At 38.7% G+C, this 23417-nt stretch overlaps 1 protein-coding gene across 1 annotated transcript in view; it reads left to right on the top strand.

Annotated features, from left to right (window-relative positions):
* Positions 1 to 362: 362 nt before the first annotated feature.
* The window catches only part of MAPK1 (mitogen-activated protein kinase 1), a 47061-nt gene continuing 24006 nt past the window's right edge, over positions 363 to 23417 (top strand). The window contains exons 1-2 of the mRNA XM_026656888.2: positions 363 to 661; positions 22854 to 23036. Of these exons, the coding sequence (XP_026512673.1) occupies positions 519 to 661; positions 22854 to 23036 (326 nt within the window). The 5' untranslated portion in view covers positions 363 to 518. The remainder of the gene's footprint in view (positions 662 to 22853; positions 23037 to 23417) is intronic.

Below are 23417 nucleotides of genomic sequence, written 5' to 3'. Positions count from 1 at the left end.
CACTGACAAGGGACCCCAATTTGCCTCAGAAGAATTCAAGGCCCCAATGTGCTGGGGCGCCCCCTCTGGAGACGCAGCCCAGGGGCACTGACAAGACGCGCTGAAGGTGGCGCCCCAGAGCAGCGCAGGCTCCGGCCCATTGGCAGGCTGGCCTCAGTCACCTGACTCCTAATGGTGCTCTGCAGCAGCGCTTTCCAAGCGCAGCAGGCACACCGGCCACGTGACCTGTCCGGCCCCGCCCCTCTGTGCTGCTGCGGCTCTGAAGTTACCGCAGTCCCCTTAGCCCCGCCCCTCCTGTCCTTCTCGCGCCTGGTTTCCTCGCTCCTCCTCCTGCTGTGTGCGCGAGTCCTCCTCCCCCTCCCGTCTATGCGCGCGCGCCCCCCTCAGCCTCCGTCTCCTCACAGCAGCGGCGAGCGGGCCTGGGACCGGGCGGCAGCGGGTCCCTCTGAGCGCAGCGGCCGCGCGGGCACCGGAGGCGACCACATCCCCCTTCCATAGCGGTTCCCGGCACGCAGAACATGGCGGCGGTATCGGGGGCCGGGGCTGCGGGCGGCTCGGCCAACTCCGGGGGTCCGGAGATGGTGCGGGGCCAGGTGTTCGATGTGGGGCCCCGCTACATCAACCTCTCCTACATCGGGGAGGGGGCCTACGGCATGGTCTGGTGAGTACCGGCCGGGGAGCCGAGCCGAGCCGGGGCAGCGCCCTACCCCTCCCGCCGAGCCTGGCCCGCAGTAGCCTCTCCGGGGGCTAGGGAACAGCCCGCGGCCGCAGCCTCCTGGCCCTCCCGCAGGGGCCGGGGCTAAGCATCTCTGCCTCCTGCTCACCTTCCCTGCCTGCTGCTGCCTCTTCGCTCCGATTGCTGCCCCTGCCCCGCCTCCTGCTGCTGCCTCTTACCCCCGATTGCTTCCCCTGCCCGCCTCTCTGCCTCCTAGCCCCAGTCGCTGCCCCTTCCTTCTCCAGTCCTGATTAGGCTTAATTCTTCTTTTCCGTTTACTGTCTGTTGGGTTGGTTTAACTTTTTTTTTTTTTTCCATTCTTGGTGGTGTGTGATATGTGTTTAAAATGGAAAAGGTAACCAAAATCATGACTATGACTGATTATAAGCACTAGGGCTCACCTTGTGTGCCCCAGGACCACACTGGGTAAACAAAAAAAGAGACTCTCGGTATATAGGAATTATTACCCCCAATTCTCTCTTCTTTGGTTGTGATTTGCCACCCCTTCCCTCCAGTAATGGCAAGTCACTTTGTCTAGCCTAGTAAACCTCATATATTGGTGAAATTTTTCTTTGTTGAAACTGTTTTGTATCACAGAGACTTCCAGTGAAACCCATTAAAACACAAACATGTATGCAATGTGAATGTGTGCGCTCAACTATTTGACATTGTCTGTCTTAATCAGGCTATAAGAATGATGGGAAATGCACAGATGTATCTGAGCAAGTTAAGGTGTTTATCTCCTACTAGTGTAGTGAGATTGGGATGAGCTGATGCATGTATGTGGGTGGCAGCATGGTTCAGGGGCTAGAATACAAGAGTATCTCTGCCTTGCTCTGTGACCTTGCTTAAATCATTTATCCTATTTGTCTGTCTTTCCATCTGTAAAATGGATTAAAGAAATTTACCTCCTGAATTGATTTCAAGTCTGCAAATGAAACAGCATAACTTTCCTCCAAACCCTATGCTGATTTTCCTTCGGAATGCACTTTGTCTTTCTATGACATTTCATTTTTAAAAGACAAGGTATGTTTTGAAATAAATATGGTTTATCACTTTTAGTTATGTATTTGTTCAAAACATTTTTTTTACAGCTATAACCTTTAATTCAGGGGTTGAATTGTGCTGACTTTTGATGGCTCCATGAGAGGCAGTCACCTTGTACTCCAGAATTTAAGCTTTCATTTAGGCCTGGATTCACCAAGGAGTTAATCATATGCTTAAGTGCTTTTACTGGATTGTGACATTAGCCCTTTTAGATGTGGTGATAACTCTCAAAATGTGATTTGAGGTCCTGTTTATACTTGTACCAATTTTTTGTACAAATTATTTGTACCAATGCAGCTATACTGATGTAAATCATCAAGGTGGATGCACTGTACAGATTTTAATACGAGGTTTGTGTTAGTGCAGTTTACCTCAGAAACCAGAATAAGCCTCACCAGTGCAAGCCTAGTTTTACACCTGTTCAGCACATCGACACTGAGGGTTTTGCACCAGTGTAGCTGCACTGGTACAAATACCCTTGGTATAGATAGACTTGACATATGTCTGAGGTTGAAGATAGCCTGAAATAGTACTTCTAAAAGGTGTATACTGCCCCATTTATGTAAGTGGGAATGGTGACATTTAATTTAGCTTCAAACTTATCTATTTCACTACTGATCAAAGGCTGGAAGAAATGTTACGAAGGGTACGCAGTCTACTGGTAATAACGTCCTATTTTGGCTTCATAGGTGAATGGGGGTGTGGTTTGTGGGCAGGACTAGGGAGCATATCACTATTTTCCCCCCTCAACTTGGTCTCTGGTTAGTGGCTTGAGATAAAACTATAAGTTTTCCATTTCACCTCAAACAATGTCTGTATAAGGTAGCCTTTTTATCTTAAAACTCAACATATTAATATATTTTATCTACAATTAATGACAGGTGTTTTTGGACTAAAATAAAAATGTTAAACCCTACTGATCCAAATGCACTATGGTTTGTTGAGCTTCTGTATTCCCCTTATGGAGTTAAGAAGTTAAAACATTCACTGTATCAGGTATTAATTTCTTAATTGCTGTTGTTCAATACAGTCTCAAGTGTGAAAGGACATGAAACAAACATTATAAATTTGTATTGCATATTTGATAAGGAAAGTGTTGGATTGCATGTGTCCTAGTGAGATGTCATAGCAACTAATGTTTGTTAGCATGTAGGACACAAACTACTATGATTACATAAGATTACTTACAAGCAACTAGAAGTATATTCATTATGCAGATTGACACTTGATGTTTCATGCTTTGCCTTGCTTTGCTTGGAAAGCTGTGTGTGCAATTCTTATAGTGTGGAGGCATTTTCATGGGGGTGGGGAGAAGATGTCAGATTTTTTTATTTTTTTTGCAAGCTTCAGAAGTAGATTTACTAATTTTAGCTCATTGAAAAAATTATAAAGCTATGGTACTAAAGTTTTGTGACTCTAGACTAAGTTAATATATAACATTTGAGAGATCATATATATCAGTATATATATAGTGTCATGGCTTCATAATGCGGAAATGTAAAGGACTGGAGAGTTGTGAAAGCTACCTGGTGTTTTTCATAACCTCTCTTATTATATTTGTAAATTATCCAAGCTGTGAGTTCAATTAAACCAGCACTCTCTCATGGCCCATGTTAGTCTTTTATTTGATCCTGTAGCAAAGTTAAATTGAAGCAACAGTCAGTTTAACCTTCCATGACAAGACAGTGATATTGTAAACAAAGGACTATGACTTCACAGCTGGGTCAAGCAGAGAGTTGAGTATGTTCAGAAGCGAAGCCTTAATCAGTAAAAATCTGTAACAATAGTTAAGGAAAGAAAGGAAAATACTGGTCAAGTAAGCTGCTTGTATAAATGTTCTCACGTTCAAACTTTCTCTAGTATGAAAAACTCTAGAGATAATAGTTAAATTCTTTCCTTTAACTCAATCATCCATAGCCAGGTCAGGATTTTGAGTAAAAACAGAGTTATTAGAGCTATATGTCAAATAATATTTTATTGAAAAAGCACACCTATATTTTAGAGAGTAAAGGAGGATAAATTATGTATTGATTTGAGGGGTAATTTTAGAGGAACCTGTGTCTTAATCTTATGCCCCTAAATTTAAACTCTAATTTTCAAAGGTTATATTTTTGCCAACATAACACATTCTGTTCCAATTGTCTCCAAGGGCTAGATTCTGTCCTTTTGCCTGTTTGATTCATGTTCAGATTGTGCTATCGGAGAACAGGACTGGAGCTTGACTGGCTCAGCCTGAGCATAGGGGAAATGTTTACCAAAGGATGGTTCTCCTCCCCGACAGTCAACCGGGGAAGAAAGCTGAAAACTAGTCACCAGTTACAGCTCCCTGATTCTTTGCCCTGATCCTGGCACAGGCTAAAGGAGACTAGGGGCTGCCTCACTCATGCCTGCTGACTATAAACTACTTGGAGATAACTAGAAACACTCCCACCGCTCCCCCACTGTGGCCCCATGGGGTTTGCTCTCCTTCCTCTGCGTATTCCTCCATGCTGAGGGAATACTCAGCAGGAAAACTTGCAGGAGTTTTCTGTTCCCTTTGTGCCACCTACATAGCACACAGGATAGAAGGTGTATCCTAAACAATTGATTGTGGCCCCTTGACTGTTTTGAGATTAGTTTGACCCTCTGGCTGAACAGGATGGACATCATCTGTCACTCTACAGACACTGTCTACACTACGGATCTTACAGCAGCACATCTGCGCCACTGTAAGGTCTTCTGTGTAGCCACTCTGTGCCGGTGGGAGAGAGCTGTCCCGCCAGCATAATTAAACCACCCCCAATGAACGGTGGTGGCTATGTCAGGTGAGAGACAGAAGCACAAAAGTGCTAGTGTAGACAGAGCCTAAGTTGACTTAAAGCTTCACACCGTCATAAAAGGAAAAATATACTAGTATCAATCCATTTTCATCTTTTTAGAGAAAATACTTCTAATATAAATCTTAGAAAGTGGTCTCTCTAATCTTAAATCCCTTTATGAATCAACTTCTGCAAGAAAGAGGATGGATGTTTTAAATTAAATGTATGACAATTCTTCACATAAAATTTCCCAGTGGGTCAATTCTAGTGGGATTAATAGGAAACATTTGTTCTAAACTGAGATTGTTGATAATGTTTTAAACATTCAACTTAATAGTTGTTCCAACAGTTTATACGGTACTTAGACTATATGGTATCAGCGACTCAAAGATATACATAGCAGTTGCAATCACAACATGCTGTTCCCAAGCTATTGGAACCAACAGATATGGGATTTGGTCATTCTTTTAAATATTTATCTTTTATTTTCAATTACAAACATTTATATTTTAACTGACATAAAATATTTGTGGTTGTGGCAATACTTCGTGCACACAGATGCTGGGGTAAATTTTGATGGGATGTAGAGGGCTTCCAAAAAATAAAACACAGAACCCTACACGCATTGCCACTAAACATTCCTTTCCAAAAATTAAAAAAAAAAAATGTTAAACATTCAGTTAAATGATTATCTTGTCAGTTCCCATTGACAAAGTGGATAATGTGTAGTTCATATTCAGAAATTAAAAAAAGATACGTTACAATGATCTGTCTTCACCAGAGTGTCTAGGTGCTTGCAGGATCAGGGCCTATGTGGGTAACAGTGAAACATTGTACATTTGACAATCATTTATATAAACTAGGAAAGATTTTCAGTAAAACTTTCATTTACAGTAAACTTAGGTAAAAAGAGTCAGACAGAAGTGTGACTTACATTGACAGTGTCCCTTTATTAAAATTTAAAAGGACCATTAACTGGGGTTGTTTTTTGTTTAAGATGAAGGGCATGTATGGCAACGAGGGAAAAATGGACATAAAACACTTCCATGTATGTTAATTGAACTAATTAATGGTAACAATCATGAGTATGTATGACTAATTTACTCAAGGTTGTTTGAGAGTTACAGTCCTGGGAATTTATTATATAGAATTTTAGTTAATTGTTGCACTTTGGTAATTTGCACACCGTATTCGTTTGCAATATTATCTTTGATTTTGGACCTTTTAGATATGAAACAGCAAAAAACAAATCAAACAAGAAAATTGAAGTGGTACTCTGTTCTTACAGACCATTTCAAGAGCAGTAGAGTATAACATTTACCAGTATGTGCCATTCTAGAAATATGAGGACAAATTCTGTTGTCCCTGGAGTTCCCTCAGCCTGGCAGGGAAGCAGGCAAAGTTTCTACGAGAACTACTGTCCTCTCTCCCCTGTGTTGCAGCAGATGGACAGTGGGGAGCTGCTAAGGTAGGTGTAGCAGGGAAGGGACAGTAGCTATCTTTATCCACACCAGCACACTCTACCCACATCAGCGCTGCCCCCTAATGCTGCAGGAGAGGTGGTGGAAAGTAGCACTCCCTTCCACCTGTCCACAGTAAGAGAACAGTTCAAGCTCTTGAGTTTAAAAGTCAGGAGTGCAGCTCAGGGAATATGTTCTTGTTTCATAATCAAATATACATTTTCTGAATACACTTGCCCATGAGGGCCACAGGCTATCCTGCTGCTGTAGACCATTGTGCCTTTTTTCAAGGTGAGGAAGTGAAGCTTGTATAGAAAGAATTCATACCTCCTACTTATTTGAGTAGGAGTATAATTTTAATGTCAATTGGAAAATAGCGTCTTATCAATTTAGCACATAATGACACTTGTATACTGGTGCGCAGTCTCGGATTCTTCGACTGTGCTTTGTTGCAACTAGAATTCATTGATTATTTTCATAAAATTCTTTGTCACTACATCTTGCAGGTCGGCATTAAAGTTGGATGTTGCTGTCTTTAACTAGAAAATACTTGTTATTGAATATTGGCATTGAAAGGTGTCTTTATATCAAACATATTTGAATGGAGGATATTTAAAATAACTTATCTAAAAAGATTGTGCTAGTAAATGGTTATAGTGTTATTTATAGCAGCATTGTTCCTTCAAAGCTACTCAGTTAAAGAAAATGGAGAAACAAGGTTTTTGTTTTAAAAAAAAAAAGTTTTATTCTCTACTCACATCAACTCAAACTTGAACTATACCTGAAATGTAGTAGATGGCCGTTACAGTCCCAGGCAATTTCAACTTAGAATTTATATGAAAGCCACGAGTGAGGAGTAGTAGTCTATTGTTTTATTTGTCAAGAATGGAAGTTTATTATTTGTTTTATGGGAGTGACTAGAGGCCCCAATCAGTATTGGTGTTTCATTGCTCTCAGTGCTGTATCAATACAGAGTGAAAAGTACACCCTCTTCCGAAGAGGTTGCCATCTAAATAGACCAGATTCCACCCCAAAGAGAGTAACTGATAGTCAAGCAAAACCTAGGTAACATATAACGGATACAGAACTTGTTGGTTATATTTCACACACCCTTTTCTTCTGTAGCTTATTTTGAATGAGAAATTGAGACTTTTACTGTGAATTCCATTTTTACTCTTCCACTGTGGCCCTTCTATTTGTTATCCTGTACCATTATTACCTCTGTCTTCCTCTTATAGCTGGCAATGCACTAATTACCTTTGCCCAAGTGAGCCTTGTGTAGTTTTTTTTATATCAGTGAGCTGCCTTATGGGTCAGCCAACAAAGTGCACTTTGCAAGATGTGGCCCACACACCCTTGTTCCCAATTCCTGACTTTTCTTAAGCAAAGACATGCTGTCATTTCTGTTTCTCCAGTATCACAGCAAGCCAAAGATGTTTAATCAAATGCTTTTTGGTTTCTGCAGTTCTGGGATATTTATTTTTCTGGTTATTTTAAAAATCAATTTCAATGCAAGTTTATTTGTTAACTATTGATAGGTAACTTTCTCAGTATATACTTGACCTTTTTTTACATTCCGTGGTCCAATTTGCAAGCATTTTGTCTTTTTGCTTATCAAGTCATACAGCAACTTTAACATATGCACTTAATGGATATTGCTGATGTTAGTATAACTAAAATTGGAAGATGTTTGCTGGTGCAGGTTGTATTACAAAGACAGAACCCAACATGTATGTTGTAGACAGCTTTGTTAAAACCTAGCAGTTGTGTAGTTTGGGTATTAGTATTTGCTATTTCTGAAATACCATTATAGTTCTGGGAACAGCTTGAGTTTTAGATTTAAAAAATAAAAAAACTCCCAAAAGACTATGTAAGGTATGCTACCTTGCATTCCCATATAATCTACAGTAAGCTTGGGAAAACCTAGCCAGTAGGTCAAATGGGAGGAGAGTGCAGAAACTACACCTGTTGGAAAAATTAGATGCGTGTATCTATCACCTTCTTCTAAATGAGGTCAAGTTCAGGCTCGGGTGTATCTTTTACTGGACTGAATCCCAGGGTCAAGGGCTTTCTATTGAGAATTACCTGCCTCCAGATCTTGTTTGATAGAGGTGAAACTTATAACTAAAGTGGTGTAGTCAAAGTTATTGTGGCTAGATATAGGAAAGATTAAGATTTGTAGATGTTGTTGTAGAAGATGGTAATGTGCTCTGTTAGCTGAAGCTTCTGAGTGATAGTCAAGATTATCTCTGGGTTCATTGCAGTATTCTGGCCTAAAGATAATGGGCGTGAAAGAATGTGTGAATACAACTTCTGACAATAGAGTATGTTTTGGGGGTTTGGGCTGATATTTAGTGTGTTTTAGTCACTGCATAGGTTTACAGTCTAGTAGCAGCCAGGAATCTCTCTCTAAGGCCAGGTCTACACTACCGCGGTAGTTCGACGGCTGGCAATCGAAGTTCCGGGTTCGATTTATCGCGTCTGGTCTGGACGCGATAAATCGAACCAGGAAGTGCTTGCCGTCAACTGCGGTACTCCAGCTCAACGAGAGGAGTACCGCGGAGTCGACGGGGGAGCCTGCCTGCCGCGTGTGGACCGCGTCTGAACTGCGGTAAGTTCGAACTAAGGTATGTCGACTTCAGCTACGTTATTCACGTAGCTGAAGTTGCGTACCTTAGTTCGAATTGGGGGGTAAGTGTAGACCAGGCCTAAGATACAGCTACTCTCAGTAGTAGTGTAGGGCCGTATTTAAGAGAATAGTCATGGACCTCAAATTCTCAAAATGCTTCCTCTTCTGCTCAGCTTCACTTCTATTATCCAAGGTGAGCATAAGCCAACTGTCTTTCATTCAGGTTTCTATCTCTGACATCCAAAGAGCAAGGGAACCACTTAGTGTGGTTGAGGTGAAAAGAAGATATAGAGCTGAGCCATCAGCATATTGATCCTCTTACATCTCTCAATCTCTAGTTATATACAAGCATTGAAGAAAGGAGGTTTCAAGACTGATTCTTGAGGTACATCATAACCTGCAGCCTGCAGGCAGGAAGGCCAGTTTTCCGCTCAGCAGTCGCTGGGATTTTTCTGTAAGGAATGAATGGAACAACTTTTAAAGCTGTTCTGTCCTTTGTCTCCTCCCCCGTGCCCCCCCTCCCCCCCCGACAGTCTCATGGTCGTCAGTGAATCTCATGTTCAATGATAAAGGTAGGCTTGGCAGAATTTGTGAGGTTGATTTTGTTTTTGTTGTTTTGTTGTTTGGGGGGGGGGTGTTTTTTGTAATTTCAATGGTTGATATCAATGTTTGTTTATTTATATCAATTCAAATTTTTACAGTTGCAGGAAATTATGGTAGACACTGAGATTCAAAAAATTAAAGCTTTATAACTATTAAAACACACATTAACGTCACATGTCAAAATATACAAACTAAGTATCCTTAATTCAAACTCCTAAGTTCTCAAGCAGCATTTTTCTTACTTCGCCAATCTGTAAATTTCTATTATCATCGATGGAAATATTTTTTTCATCAGTTTGTTTTTGTATGGTGAAACACTTACCAATAAAAATCTAATCCTTCCAAATGTCTAAGTGACATAGGTGGGTAAGTCTCATTGTAAGTCAGCATGACTTGTGTTCCTGCATCACTTAGGCCCTTTTGAAAATCCCATCAATAAAAAGCAGCTGAAAGATCTAGTAGGATGTGTAAAGAAGCCTGTTGTTTGCCACTAAAACTGATGCTGTTTCTGTGCTGTGGCCAGATCTAAAGCCTGTATAGGATCTAAAAGCTTGGAAGATTAAGATCTGTTGGATTTGGTCTGCCATCACTTTTTCAGTGACCACTTCCAGAAAGAGTAGGTCAGATCTTTGGTGATAATTGGCAAGAACACTAATATCAAAGAAAAGTTCTTTGAGTACATGCCAGATGAAAGCATGTTTATTCACTGGAAACTTTATCTCCCCTAGGGAGGCCATAATTATTCCCCCCGGTAATAAGTTCAAACGTTCTTCACTGGCTTTCTCTGGCCTAGCAGGCTATATCTCTAACTCATATGTCTGGGTGGACTTTAGTGCCTCCACAATTTCAAAGTTGGATGATAGTACGGGATGGAAAGTGGTTTGTTTTTGTTTCCCTTTCCTTTGACATCGCTTCCCAGCTGTGGAGAGACTGTCCTTAAACAAATTGTTCTTGTTTCTGAGATATATTCAAAGCCCCTTGCTGTGAGATACTTTCAACTTGGACCTGGTGAAGACAATTGGAGTTAATCAGACTAATCACATGGAATAGTTTCTTTTGTCAAGATTTTGTGGATGCTGTAATGGAGAAGCAAGACATCTTGTTCCTTGCGGTTCTGGCATAAGAATGTTCTGTTTCAGTTATTCATATTCCATGTTTGTACATCTGTCTACAACATTCCAGTGTCCTCCCCTCTTATTTCTGTCTCAAGTTGCTGGTTAATAATGGTGGCCTGTGAGGCTGATGCGGAGAGAGGAGGCTCCTAAAGAATAAGAGCATGGATGGTTTTGTGCAATAGATGATTGTAGTGCTCTACTATGCTGTTCCTACTGATCTAGAGGCAGTGTCATAAAACAGTTGCTGGTTCCTCCTTAGAGCTTGCTGCACTTCAACGGCAGACAAAATTATTTGTGTGTGAAGGTATAGCTTGTAATAGGACATTACTAGAACTTTCTTTTAGCAGATTTCAGATAGTCACGTTTTAGAATTTTCCATGATAGCTTAAGATTATCTTCTTGTTCATTTGGAAACAAATAAAAAACTTACTCAGGTTTCTAAACTCAGCTGTTCAGTAGTACCTAAATCATATACAAATAATGCTTTTTCTGGAATTTGTTAAGTTCAGTCTACTTATTTTGATATTTTTCACAAAATATTGAAAAATACTTTGTTGCTGGTAAAGTAAATAGAATTGAGTTAGAATCTCTGTTGCATGGTAAAGTAATTCATCTGGGGTTTTTTTTGTGGGTATATTTTAAGTACTGGCAACTTGCAATTAGATTTGCAGTGTATAATATGTAATTAGTTCATCTCCCAGTTTTCCCTTTTCTCTAAATTAGCAGCTGTCATTGCAGCACCTTGCTTCCTGCTTAGTTGGAGGGTAAATAGCTCCCTTTATGGCAGATACTGATGTAGTATCCTGAATTAAGCGCCATGAAGTAGATTGGGCATGCTGATTTGCAGTACTCAGTCTTCTCTGGAATTTAACAGCCCTGAATGTACCACATGACACAGTAAAACATTTCTTAAATATTGTATTTTGAATGTCTCTGCATATGTGACTGCTTTGAAACAGTGAAATATATAGTAAAAGGAAATAAGTTTTCTGCCAAAGATGAATGCTGAGAGATACATTTTAAATACTGTAGACATTCTTGATTTTTGCAGGTGGAAGATTAGTGGCAGTTAATTCAGTAATACACGGTTTTCTTTCTTGTTGGTGTGAATATGGCAGACTCATTCTTAAGCTGCACTCACTGATGTCTGGCCTCTTACTCTGCGATAATGATAATGGGGTGAGGGGAAAGCCCAAGTACTCTTGTAAATTAAATTACTGAATGGAATTTTTTCATTATTCACAGAACACGTATACTTGTGCTATAATGTCATTTTGTACTGAATTGCTGTGAATATTTTTACACATAAATATAAAAAGATTGTGTAATTATATAATTAATTTTAAAAATTGCTATAGTAAGACTTTCTTGGATTTTAAATAGCACAATTCAGTTATGAGACCTAAATAAAATAGAATATACAAATTAATTTTGTCCCCTTTTTCTTTTGGAAGCTCCAAAATGCTACCCCAAGGAGATGTTACAGTTGGGCTTGAAAAGTTTAGTAGACATATCAGCTGAAGAACTTTGCCTGCTAGCTGAAGGTAGATAGAAAAGATGATGGGGATTGTGCAAGAGGTGAAGAGCTCTACTACTCTAACCTTTTTGAAGTGTGTGGTCATCCTGCAAGTAACTCCAGTGCCTGCCCTTGATTCTGCTCACAGCTTTCCTATGCAGCTTTTCCAAGAGTATGGAATCACTGTTATGAAACTGATCAGTGTCTTGATATCACTTTGCTGCTATTTGGCCGATCTAAGAAAAGCAGCAGAGGACTGGAACAATCTTTCTGCAGACTGAGGAAGTCAGCACTGCATTTCACATTTGGAAGGTTGTCTTCACAACCGTAATGGTTAGAAACTTAATTTCATTTGTTTTAAATGGAAGCTTAATTTCTGCAGAAACTGATCGGCTTTCATTGAGGGATGAAATATAGTATGGTTATGTTTAACTTCATAAAGGGGACTTAAAAAAGAGGAAGCTAGGCAAAAGGCCCTAAAATCAAATGTAAAGACGTTGAAATCCTTAGGTTTGGCATAGATACTACTCTAAGGAAACAGTAATAGTGTCAGAAGGCATGTAAACCTCTAAACAAGAAAGGGAATCAGGAAACAATAAGTAAATCAGTATGACTAAATGGAAAGGTTCAGAAAGTTAAAGCCAGATATCCTTCAGAAAATGGAAAGCCTAATGAAGTCAATTAAAAGGAGTATAAGCTACAGCAGGCAAAAAGTAAGAAGGAACTTGGGAGAGTAAAGATGGAATTTTAATAGCAAATTGCTAAAGGTATAGAAACAAATAAGAAATTATTTATGTATGATGCTGGAAGTTTGCATGAGAATTTGATAGGTTTCCTGGAGAAAGGAGATCAACTAAGAAAGGCAAACATTCTAGAGAAGCTAACTGATTTCTTTGCATCAGTCTTCATAAAAGAATGGTGAGGTGATGTAACTCTCTTTTCTGGTAGCAGTGATAAGGCACATTCAGAGATTGAGATGAAAAAAGGAGTTTCTGGAACAAATAAACTGAAAGCAACGAGTCACCTGGTCCCAAACACCCAATGTTAAGAAGGAATTTAAGAAGTAAATGCTTGAGCTGCTAGTAAAAATGACTTCTCATTGAAATGAACTGCTATCTCGGATGGTGGCCAGTATTGCACTTCTATTTTTAAAAAGTGCTAGGGGCAGTCTGAGGAATTAGACCAGTATGCTTTTCTTCTGTACTTGATAAATTGGTTAAAATAATCATAAATAGAATTATAACAGCTAGAAGAGCCAGCTCTGATGGAGCCCAACAAGCACAGCATCTGTAAAGGAAAACCTTGCCTCCTGAATCTAGAATTCTTAGACTTCTTTGAACAGGACAATAAAATAGTGGATAAAAGACAACTTACTGACCCAACTTATATGGACTTTCAAAGGGGTTTTAATAAAATCCCTCACAAGAGGGTAAAGCAACTAAGTAGACATGGTGTGAAAGACAATATACAATAATGAATCAGAAACTGCCTAAGAGATCGAAAACGGAGTAAGGATAATTGGTCAGTTTTATCATGAGACAATGTCAGCAGAAGGGTGTCAGAAGTTTCTATACTAGAATTGGTGTTTAATGATCTGGAAAAAGGGATGACCAGTGAGGTGGCAAAAATTGCAGATTATTTAGGCTAGTCCAGATTGGGAGAATACTGTGGAACTTCAGAAGGACCTAACAGAGCTAGGTGAATGGTCAACATAATGGCAGATGATAGTCAAAGTTGAGAAATTCAGGGTAATGCCCATTGGGGGGAAACTATTTGAACTGCTCACCTTAGTGGGTTCTGAATTATGTGCATCAGCTCGGAGGAAAAACAGGAATCATGCATCAGTAATCAATAAAATGAACAAAATGTTAGAACGTATAAAGAATGGGACTAAGAATAATACAAAAATATTATAATGCTGTTCTACAATTCGGGTAAATCACCTGGAATACTGTGTTCAGTTCTGGTCACCCCACCTCAAAAAGGATGTTTCAGAAATTGAGGGGGTTTAGAGATGAACAACAAGAAGAATTAGAGGTATGGGAAAACTCATGTGAAGAGAGTAAAAAATATTGGTACTGTTCTTGAGGAGACGAGGGGACATGCTAAAAGGATACAAAATAATGAATGGTATAGAGAAGGTTTATCTGGGAACTTCTATTTACCCTTTCTCCCTGTATAGGAACAGGTGGGCATCAATGAAATTAGAAAGTGGCAAATTCAAAACTGATAAAAGGAAATACTGTTGCACATAATGCACGATCAGACTGGAATTCCTTGCTTCAAGAAATAATTGAGGCCAAGAGCTTAGCGGGATTTCTTTTTAAAGGATTAGACATTTTTATAGATAACTCTAGCTATTGCTGTTGTAAGAGTAAATATTAAAAAGAGATCTTTGGAAGGGATATAAGCCCTCAAGCTTTGGGGAGTAACCCAATCTCTAATTATCGGCAATAACTCTCCCTGGGGGCAGGTTATCACATAACAGCCTGCTGTAGAGTTTCTTCCTCTGAAGAAGCTGATACTGGTCACTGTTGGAGATAAAATATTTGAATACATAGGCCACTTGTCTGATCCAGCATGGTAACTCCTACGCTCCACATTTGCCAGGGAAAGCTTCACATTCACCCTGGCAAGTATCTTACAGTAGGTGACAACTGGATGCCATAAGTGGATGAAAGAAACTGAGGGCAGGACAGGTGAGGGACAAGGTAACAGTAAAACAACCATATCTTAGCACAGTGAACATCAGTTATGGCTTGCCACCTACCTAGCCATTGTCAGCTAGTACTGTTTTGTCCAGACAAATCCAGGGTAGAAGACACCTTTTCCTCAAAGGTGCCTAAATTGTCTTTGGCAAAGACCCTGACTACTCTGGAGGTAGGAGAGGAATCTTCTACTGAGTCATATATTCCTTCTTCCTCTTAATTTTGTAGAACCATGGGATGCCTTATGGCAAAAGACTGCGCCAACTTTCAGATCTGAGCTGTCTCTGGGGAAAGCAGAGAGGCATGCCCAGAATTTGACAGCTGAGACCAACTACCCTAATGCCTCAAGAGGCAGGTCTCTTCCTACTCAGTCTGACTGTGACACCTGGTGCAGAGGTTATGGGGGATGCTTGACAAACACTGCTGTGGGAGTAGTAGGCCCCACTACCTGCCTAAAATCACAGTCGTTTTGGAGCTTGGAAGAGGGGTGAGAAGGGTCTGGTCATTCTCTCCTAAACTCCAGGTCAGAATTCAGGAGGGCAACTGAGTCAGGGTTAAGTCAGGAGCAAAGTGTGAATACACCTCTACCCCGATATAACGCGACCTGATATAACACGAATTTGGATATAACGTGGTAAAGCAGTGCTCCGGGCGTGGGGGGAGTGGGGGCGCTGCACACTCTGGTGGATCAAAGCAAGTTCAATATAACGTGGTTTCACCTATAACACTGTAAGATTTTTTTGGCTCCCGAGGACAGCGTTATATCGAGGTAGAGGTGTACTTGTTTCTCCATTCCTCTCTCTCTCCAAATCTGAGGATACTCTCTTCTTGATCACTTTGCTCAGCCTCTGGTACTTCTTTATAGGATAGGCTGCTTGTCTGGGGAGAAGGGCTTTTCTTCTGGGCATGTTCCTGACTTCTGAGGCCTGAAAGTTGTATGGGACAAGTGGGGCCAGATTAGGACTGCCACAGAAGGGGCCAGATCTGCTTTGCAGTTACTTTGAAGGTCTGTGTGCTACGGATTTCCTTTGCTGCCATCATTGCAGCCAAAGTTCCTGTTTCACCCTGAGATAGCAGAAGATGAGTGGACTGCTGAATACCCAAAGACTAGAAATCTTCTCTGGGGTAGAGCTACCAGTGTAGTGAGAAACATTGGCCCTAGTTGGACTCCTTGTAGGATGAAAGAGTTAAAATAAATCCTTGGCCCTTATCTTATTAAAATGTAAATAGTTATTGTATTACTTCAAGTAGTGCATGGTAATTTGTATTTGTAGTAATGCAAAATTGCACAAAGACAAATGTTTGAATTAATAGATATGCTCAGGAGGGCCCGTGGAATGTGCATTCATGTTTGTGCTGGCTCAGTATTGAAAACTTTACTGCTGCAGGGCAGAAAATCTTACATACTTCATGATTGTGTGATTAAAAGGGAACTTTTTTTTCTCCTCAAACACACTTACATTTTAGAAATTCAAAAAATATAATCACTCCTCTTAAAAAAGTACGGGGTTTGAACGTAGTCTGAATTTTAAGTACTCTCATGTTTCTAGTGGTTTTTTCCTCCAGTAAGTGCTGGTAAATGTTAAGTATACATTTTTCACTGTAATTACAAAATCCAGTTTATATACTATTGGCTTTCAGTAACCTATGCCGAGGATGGTGGAAGGAGGAGCTGCAATAATTACACACATCAATAGATGATTAAAATATGCTGAATTCTAATTTTTTTGATTTTGTATCCTCTGGGGGAAAAGTAAAGTTATGTGAGATGTGTGTTCCTATGGCTATGTAATATGTATATGTAATTGGAATAACAACTGGAGCCTCAAGCCTGAGATTTTTTTAGAAGCTAGTACTCTTCAACAGCTCTGTTTTCAGAGTTATTGATACACCTATTAGTATTTCCACGTGGCATGCATAGATCTCAGTTTCAAAGAGAGGAAAAAGCAGAACTGTATCAAATAACCAGTGCTCCAGTTCTAGAATATTTTTGTTTTTATACTTTCATATTTGCAATAAAAACATCAGCTTTGATGGTGCTCTGTTGTTCTGGAGAAGTGACTGGTGCTAATACTAAATATACTATATTAAAAGTTGCTATTTAATACTAGACTGCTAATGTTTTTATCTTTAGTCCGTTTTATTTTTGCTCTATAGTTACACAATTAGATCCTGTTTCACAGGTGCTGAGCACCTGTTGCTCTTCTTGAAGCTAATGAACTGTGAGTGCTTGGCACCTTTGAAAATTATGCTCCAGATATATTTATGAAATAGTCTTGAAAGTTTTTGCATTATTCTGGAAACAAATGTAAATATCTAAAGGTGAACTTTAAACTTTCTTCTCTAAATATGAATTTGCCAACTTTTCTGTGCTGCTGTCTGTTCCTCTCTTCCCTGTCCTTTCCCAACAGCTTTATATAAGGGATGGGTAAAAAAAGAATTTTTTATTATGAATACACTTAATCTCTCACAGCAACAATTCCTTTTACTTTTTAAAGGTAAAATCTAAACAGGATAGATTAATGTAAACTATATAGTTTAGCATTAGTTAGTCAATTTCTTTCTGAATGCAAAACTACAGTATTTAATTTCAAAGTTCACAAACGAGCGTAAAGGACCGCTTAATAGCTATCTCTAAAAATAGCCTATTAAGTTCGCATTTTAAAAACTTTAAGTGAACACTGTGGTTGATGTCTTATAAACTGAAGTCCATTTAAATTATACAAATTTATCTTAAATACAAACATTTTCAGACATTCCTTTCTTCTAAAGCAGGCACTGATTCTACAAAGCAATGCTTATAAAATGGTTTAAGTAGTATAATCCTTCATATCAACTTTGAAGATAAAACTTCAACGTGAACAAGTGGGAAATTAACATTAACATTAGACATTTAGGGTTGTGGACAAAAAAGCACATTCAGTGATATAACAAAACTTTATTCAATTTTAGATAGAAAGTTTGCAAAGACTCTTTCAGAAGTGTGAAATATTTTTTTCCATGACACTTTTGTCATCTTCCATTCATTACTCTTTGAGGAGAAAATATGTATGCAGACAAATAATAAAAACTAGCTCCTTTTATGCAATGAAACCAACTAATACTAGAAAATAAAATATTTTGAATAAGTGTAAAATGGCTGACAAATCTAAATTAAAAATTTTGAGTAACTTTTGTAGCAAATCCATGAAACAACTCTGTGTGGTACAATGGGTAGAATACAGTATTATTTTTTTCTTACAAGCAAAGTCTTAAGTTTAATCTTTTTACAGTGAAAGTTGGCCTAAATGTCAGTGTTGCAGAGATACCTAAGATTGAGTTAGATGCAGACTGAATCAAAAGGATGAATGTATTTGTTAAAGATCAATTTCCATTTTTTTCTAAGATTGGCTTGACCAGCTGGAATTATTTTCTGTTTTCCTATCATAGTTATTAACAGTGTCATTCTATATTTCAGTGAGTTTCTTATCACTGGACATGCCCTTGGAGTCTTGTTGCCAAGGTAACACTAGGCTACAGATAAAACAAATCTTGCTCTAAACTCCCAATCAGCCGTTTATTTAGTTTTCTGTATAATTATTTAAATAAATGACAGGCTGATTGGGAGTTTAGAACAGTGTGTGTCACCTGTAGTTTTGTAGATTGTGTATGTATATAACTTCTTAACTGTCAGGCTGCAAAACTCCCTGTGGGGGGTGAATATTCTTCCCACACCATCTTCCCTAAGGATCCATGCTGGGCTGGGCGGCAAGGTGAGGTGAAGAAGAAGCTGGGGAAGGAGGACTGAGGGTGCTGACAGACTAGGCAGTTTATCTCTGGTTGTGTGAGGAAACAGCCTTCTCTATGGGTGAGACCACTGCCAGGAATTGGCTTCCTTCCCAGTGGCAGCTGCAACATGCTCTCACTTGTTCCAATTCTGCTCCATAAGAAACACGTGAGGAGTAGAAATGGGTGAGTGAACATGCTGCCGCTGCTGGTGGTAGAAGGAGCTAAGTTTTAGTAGTAGGCCCATCCTGTACAGAGGAAGACTTTTCCTTCTTGAGCAGGAGTTAATGAGGAACGGGGTACCCGTCAGAGGCCCAGCTTAGTAGTGAGGATGCATTCTGTCGGCTCCGCATGTGGAGCTGTGCATGCTTTTGCTCAGTACATTGTCAGAAGGGTGCCCTAAGGCTAGGCTTTTAAACAAGAAGTGAAAGTAAAGGTTATAAAAGGGGGAAAGTCTGTTTTTAAAAATTGCGTTATAAAACTTCTTGGGTTATAAATATTACTTGTCTAACTGAAACTTACTTGCTCAACTGAGATCAATATAGATTAGATATTTGCAATATATTTAATAGCTCAACTCTTTAAAAAAATTTGAATATTAAGGAATGTAGTGTTAAATATATAAAGGTATTCAATCCAAAGCAAATCTCTGTTTAATATAATCATCAGAGCTTGAAATTGGAATAACATTGTGTATAAAATTAGGAACTTTGTTCAGTAGTTGCAAAATATCTGCATTTAAAATTATCATGGTACAATTAAAGAGCACTCATAGCCATATGCTTGCATGAACTTGTAAAGCTGAACATTAACAGGGGCAAAAAAGGTTTATCTGTCCTCTCTGAATGTGCTTAAAGTATTAGTAACTAGGTTCATTGCAACTATGAATAATACATACAAACCATTACAGGAAGGGAGTTTGCACTACATGTAATGAAGATGAACTGTATGCCAGTTTACTAACAGAATAAGCTATTTTAAGAACTCAAGGGTATGGACTAACAGTTTCCGCCTGAGAATCCCAAAAGAACTTTGAACACTGATTATTGCTCACAGAACCCTTGTGAGGATTGGTATGCTAAATATTGCCCCCATTTTGCAGGTAGGCATCCTAATTTTTCCTGTGATGAAAGCTAGTGGTGGTCAACAAGTTCTCTTCTTCAGAAGGCAGTCGTAGTAAATCTAGTCTGGAGAAAATGTAAACAGTTGATGATGATGGTGCTTTCTCACTGAAGAAGTGAGCTGCTCTATGGAATTTTTTTGTCAATTTAATTAATGCTTGTAGACTGTCATTTCTGGAGATGAAGATCCTTATCCACCGAAATAGACAGCATGGGTATCATCAGCATAAGCTTCTTCACCAGTTTATGCCTCAGCAATGATCTGAGAAAGGAATGAGGTAGTTGTGGTGAGGGGTAGAGACCATCTGAAGGACTGAAGAGATGTTTCAGTCCTTGGCCTATTTTCTGAGACTCCCAACAAGAATTCCAACTATGATAATTTTGTAATGTTTATGCTAGTCCACTGTGTAGTGGACTGAGACCACCATCTTTTTCGCATTAAGTATCCATTTCTACTTGAGCCAACCCAGGCTGTGTTTGAATCAGTTTAGAGGTGAAAGTGGCCAGGTGTTCAATCTAATGCCCCAAGATAGAACTTTGTTTACTAGTATTAAGTTAATAACTTAAATTGCAAGCTTCTTAAGGTAGGGACACTGTCTTCTGTTGTATATGCTGACAAACATGCTGTTGGTGAAAACATTAAGGGACTGGAAAATCCATCTACTTATTTCAACAATTTTAATATTAAAGTCCTTCAGTGTCTTAGAATACATGTCTAGTAAAGAGGCGCTGGTATGTTCCTATGTAAGTTCTGTGACTCTTTTGCAATAATCACTCAAAGGGGCCACACTTCTGTGTGAGACGTGGTATTAACTTAGTAGTATTCAACAGATTCTCTGTGTAGCTACATTATTCACATTACTACCAATATGCTGCAGAGGCAAATGTGCACCCACTCATACAACTAGAGTAGTGTTATCACTCAGGTTGCCAATGTAAGAAAAAAAAAACGAATAAAAAAATCCTCTATTACACTTAATTGCACAGGGATGAAACAAAGTTTGAGAAAATATAACTGATCACAAGTCAGTTTCCTATATTGCTAGCTTCCATTTCATTTGTGCTTTTGTGAGCTTACACAGGCTGTGTGGCAATAACAGAAATGCATACTTAGTAATTACATTAGTGTGATGAGATCCTTTGATATGAAGAGAGAAAAGTGACTATGTGCAAGATGTACACTAAAGAGGAAACTGATTACATCTTTACCACATGTACCCTGCTTTTTCCACCCTGACTTAATACAGTACATGGTAGTACTGTCTAAAAGGGAGAATTGTGTTTTTACTGTTTTGTTTTTGAATCTAATCTAAACTTCTTGCCCAACTTGCTAGGAAAATGTTTCAAGAAATGTAAATGAAATTCTTGAACTACAGCATATCAAAATTTGATATTTTGAATTGATAAAAATTAGTGATTCTGTGAAAGGAAAGAAGGAATTTCTGCTTTCTGGGAGAATAAATACTGTTATCCTGCAAATAACTGACTTTGTGTTCATTTGAAAAAGCAAAGACATCAGTATTGATTATTAAAACTTGAGAATAAAATGTGTTTCATAAATAGAAAATGTTGTTATATATTTAAGCAACATCAGTTGCCTAATACTGGTCATGAAATATTCCTAAAACAATTTGCTTCCTCTTTCTCTGTCACATATCTGCCACCCATGTGCTATGAAATAAGTTTAGGCTCTTTATTGTGAGAGAACAAATACAGAGGGGGAAGTAGGTGGTCTGTGTAGTGATGAAATGAACCAGGCTAAGATTTTCTTCTGTTCATTCCTAAATAGGCTCATTCAGTCTTCAAAATTTCTGGTTCAGTCTGATGTATATACACACAAGAGGGCTGAATGAAGGTTATAGTGGTAACCTCAATTGAGTATCTTGTAAGTGCTTGATTTTTGCAAACATAATGTTCATTTCATGTAGTGTTATATGCAGTAGTACTGTAGTGTCTGAAATGTGCCCTCCACCCTTCCAAGTAATCTCTCTTAGGGTAGGAGAGTGGTTCAAATAGACAGCCATTTTCTTGAATTCCTTTTGAGGTCCTTTCTCCTGAGCATCTCTTCTATGTAGCTCTACTCCACCTGATCAGAAGATATTCAGGCCTCTCAGCAGAGTGGGCTTACTGATGAGAACCTCAAGGAACTTTTTGATTGTTTATGAAAAAATTGTTGGGCCTGTTGATTGAGTGGCCTAAATTTTTAGTAGCTCTCTCTGATTTAACACAACTTTTTTAACCCCTAATTGTTTTAATTGGAATTAAAAACAAAACAAAAAACCCTACTATGGAACCATTTCTGTTTGTCTTAGGGTTTTCAGAGGTTTTTACAAAATTAATTTTTGACCAAATTATGAGTTAACTGTCCCCGTTGATTCACATTTTCTTCACACAAAAATAACTGTGAATGTAATGAGACACTTCTGTTCTTTGTCATTTTTAATAATAGGAGCATAGAAAGCATCCTGAAGTTCGTAAACTTATATATTTTTGCAACATAATATAAAACTGTTTTTTAGAAAATCATTAAAGTTTCATTGAGACTTCTTGTTTGCCATCTCAATACATAAAACATAATTTGTTCACATTAGGCACTTTAAAAAGGAATATGGACACTGCTATATAGATACATCTCAGAATGAAGCTACATGCTCTCAAAAGCTCAGGGTGGTGTATTTACATCACTTAACCTGCTTAGAAATATAGGTCACTGAACACATTAACTGGGTTCTCTGCTCCATGCTCTGGCTTTCCATTGAATGAAGTCCAATTCAAGATCTTCTTCCTCATAATCAGAGCCTTGTTTGGGATTGTATCTTTCTGTGTGTGAAAACATCTCTCTCCTACAATCAAGACCTTTCATAATAGCTGTATTTCACTGGAACACTGAAAATTTTGATCAGTGAAGGAGGCTTGTGGGTTTGGGAGACTTTTAGAAGTTGGACCTATGCTGTGAAACTTGTAACTGCTTCAAAAGAGAATTACCATAGGCCTTTCCATGTTCAGAACTCAATGCAAAGCTCAACTCTTTGACAAACCTTTCTTTCAATAATGCTCATAAAGTAAAATAACCCTAAACCTACTTCTCTTACAGGCTGATAAGAAAGAAAGATACTTCCTGGTGTTGATTATAATTTTAAATACATGGGAATAACTCAGATACTCTGGCCAGAGAACCCAGATTTATCTAATAGTTGCTGCAATACAACCAAGTATTTGTTGAAAAATTAAAATGCATGTCATATTGACCATCATACACTTCATGAACGTAAAAGGGGTGTGCAGACCCTAGATTATGCAGAATTCTCATTCTTGCTTTGTGGACTAAGTGGATTTAATATTCTGTACAATCTGATATTGTGAATTCCTCTTCCAGTTCTGCCTATGATAACGTCAACAAAGTTCGAGTAGCTATAAAGAAAATCAGCCCTTTTGAGCACCAGACGTATTGCCAGAGAACTCTGAGAGAGATCAAAATCCTCCTGCGCTTCAGACATGAGAATATTATCGGAATCAATGACATTATCAGAGCTCCGACTATTGAGCAAATGAAAGATGTGTATCCTTTTAAAGGTGTAAGATGGTATAGATTGCACTTTTTTCTCTTTGATAGTTCTAGTTCTCTGCTTTACATGTTGAGGCAGTTACACTTTATTTTTCATTCATCCTTCATCTTGCTAGTAAACTGTGATAAGAATTTACCTGCTGTGCTCTGGTAAACTGAAAGGAAAGCTTTGTAACATTAGTAAAACTTGAGTTCTGTTTGCAATCTGTAATGACTCTATCTTATCTAGATCTTATCTATCATCCTACAACCAATATAAAAATAATTAAATACCTTCTGCTAGTTGACCTATTTATTCCAGTCTGTAATGTTAGTGTGCCTCTGCCAGCTTAGATTGTTTCAGAAAATGTCAAAATATCCAGCATTGCATTTTAT

Source organism: Terrapene carolina, unplaced genomic scaffold (genome assembly GCF_002925995.2).
Source record: "Terrapene carolina triunguis isolate 2854851 unplaced genomic scaffold, T_m_triunguis-2.0 Scaffold234, whole genome shotgun sequence".
Classification (NCBI taxonomy): domain Eukaryota; kingdom Metazoa; phylum Chordata; order Testudines; family Emydidae; genus Terrapene; species Terrapene triunguis.
Note: the sequence above shows the minus strand (reverse complement) of the source record. Positions and strands in the feature narration are given on the sequence as shown.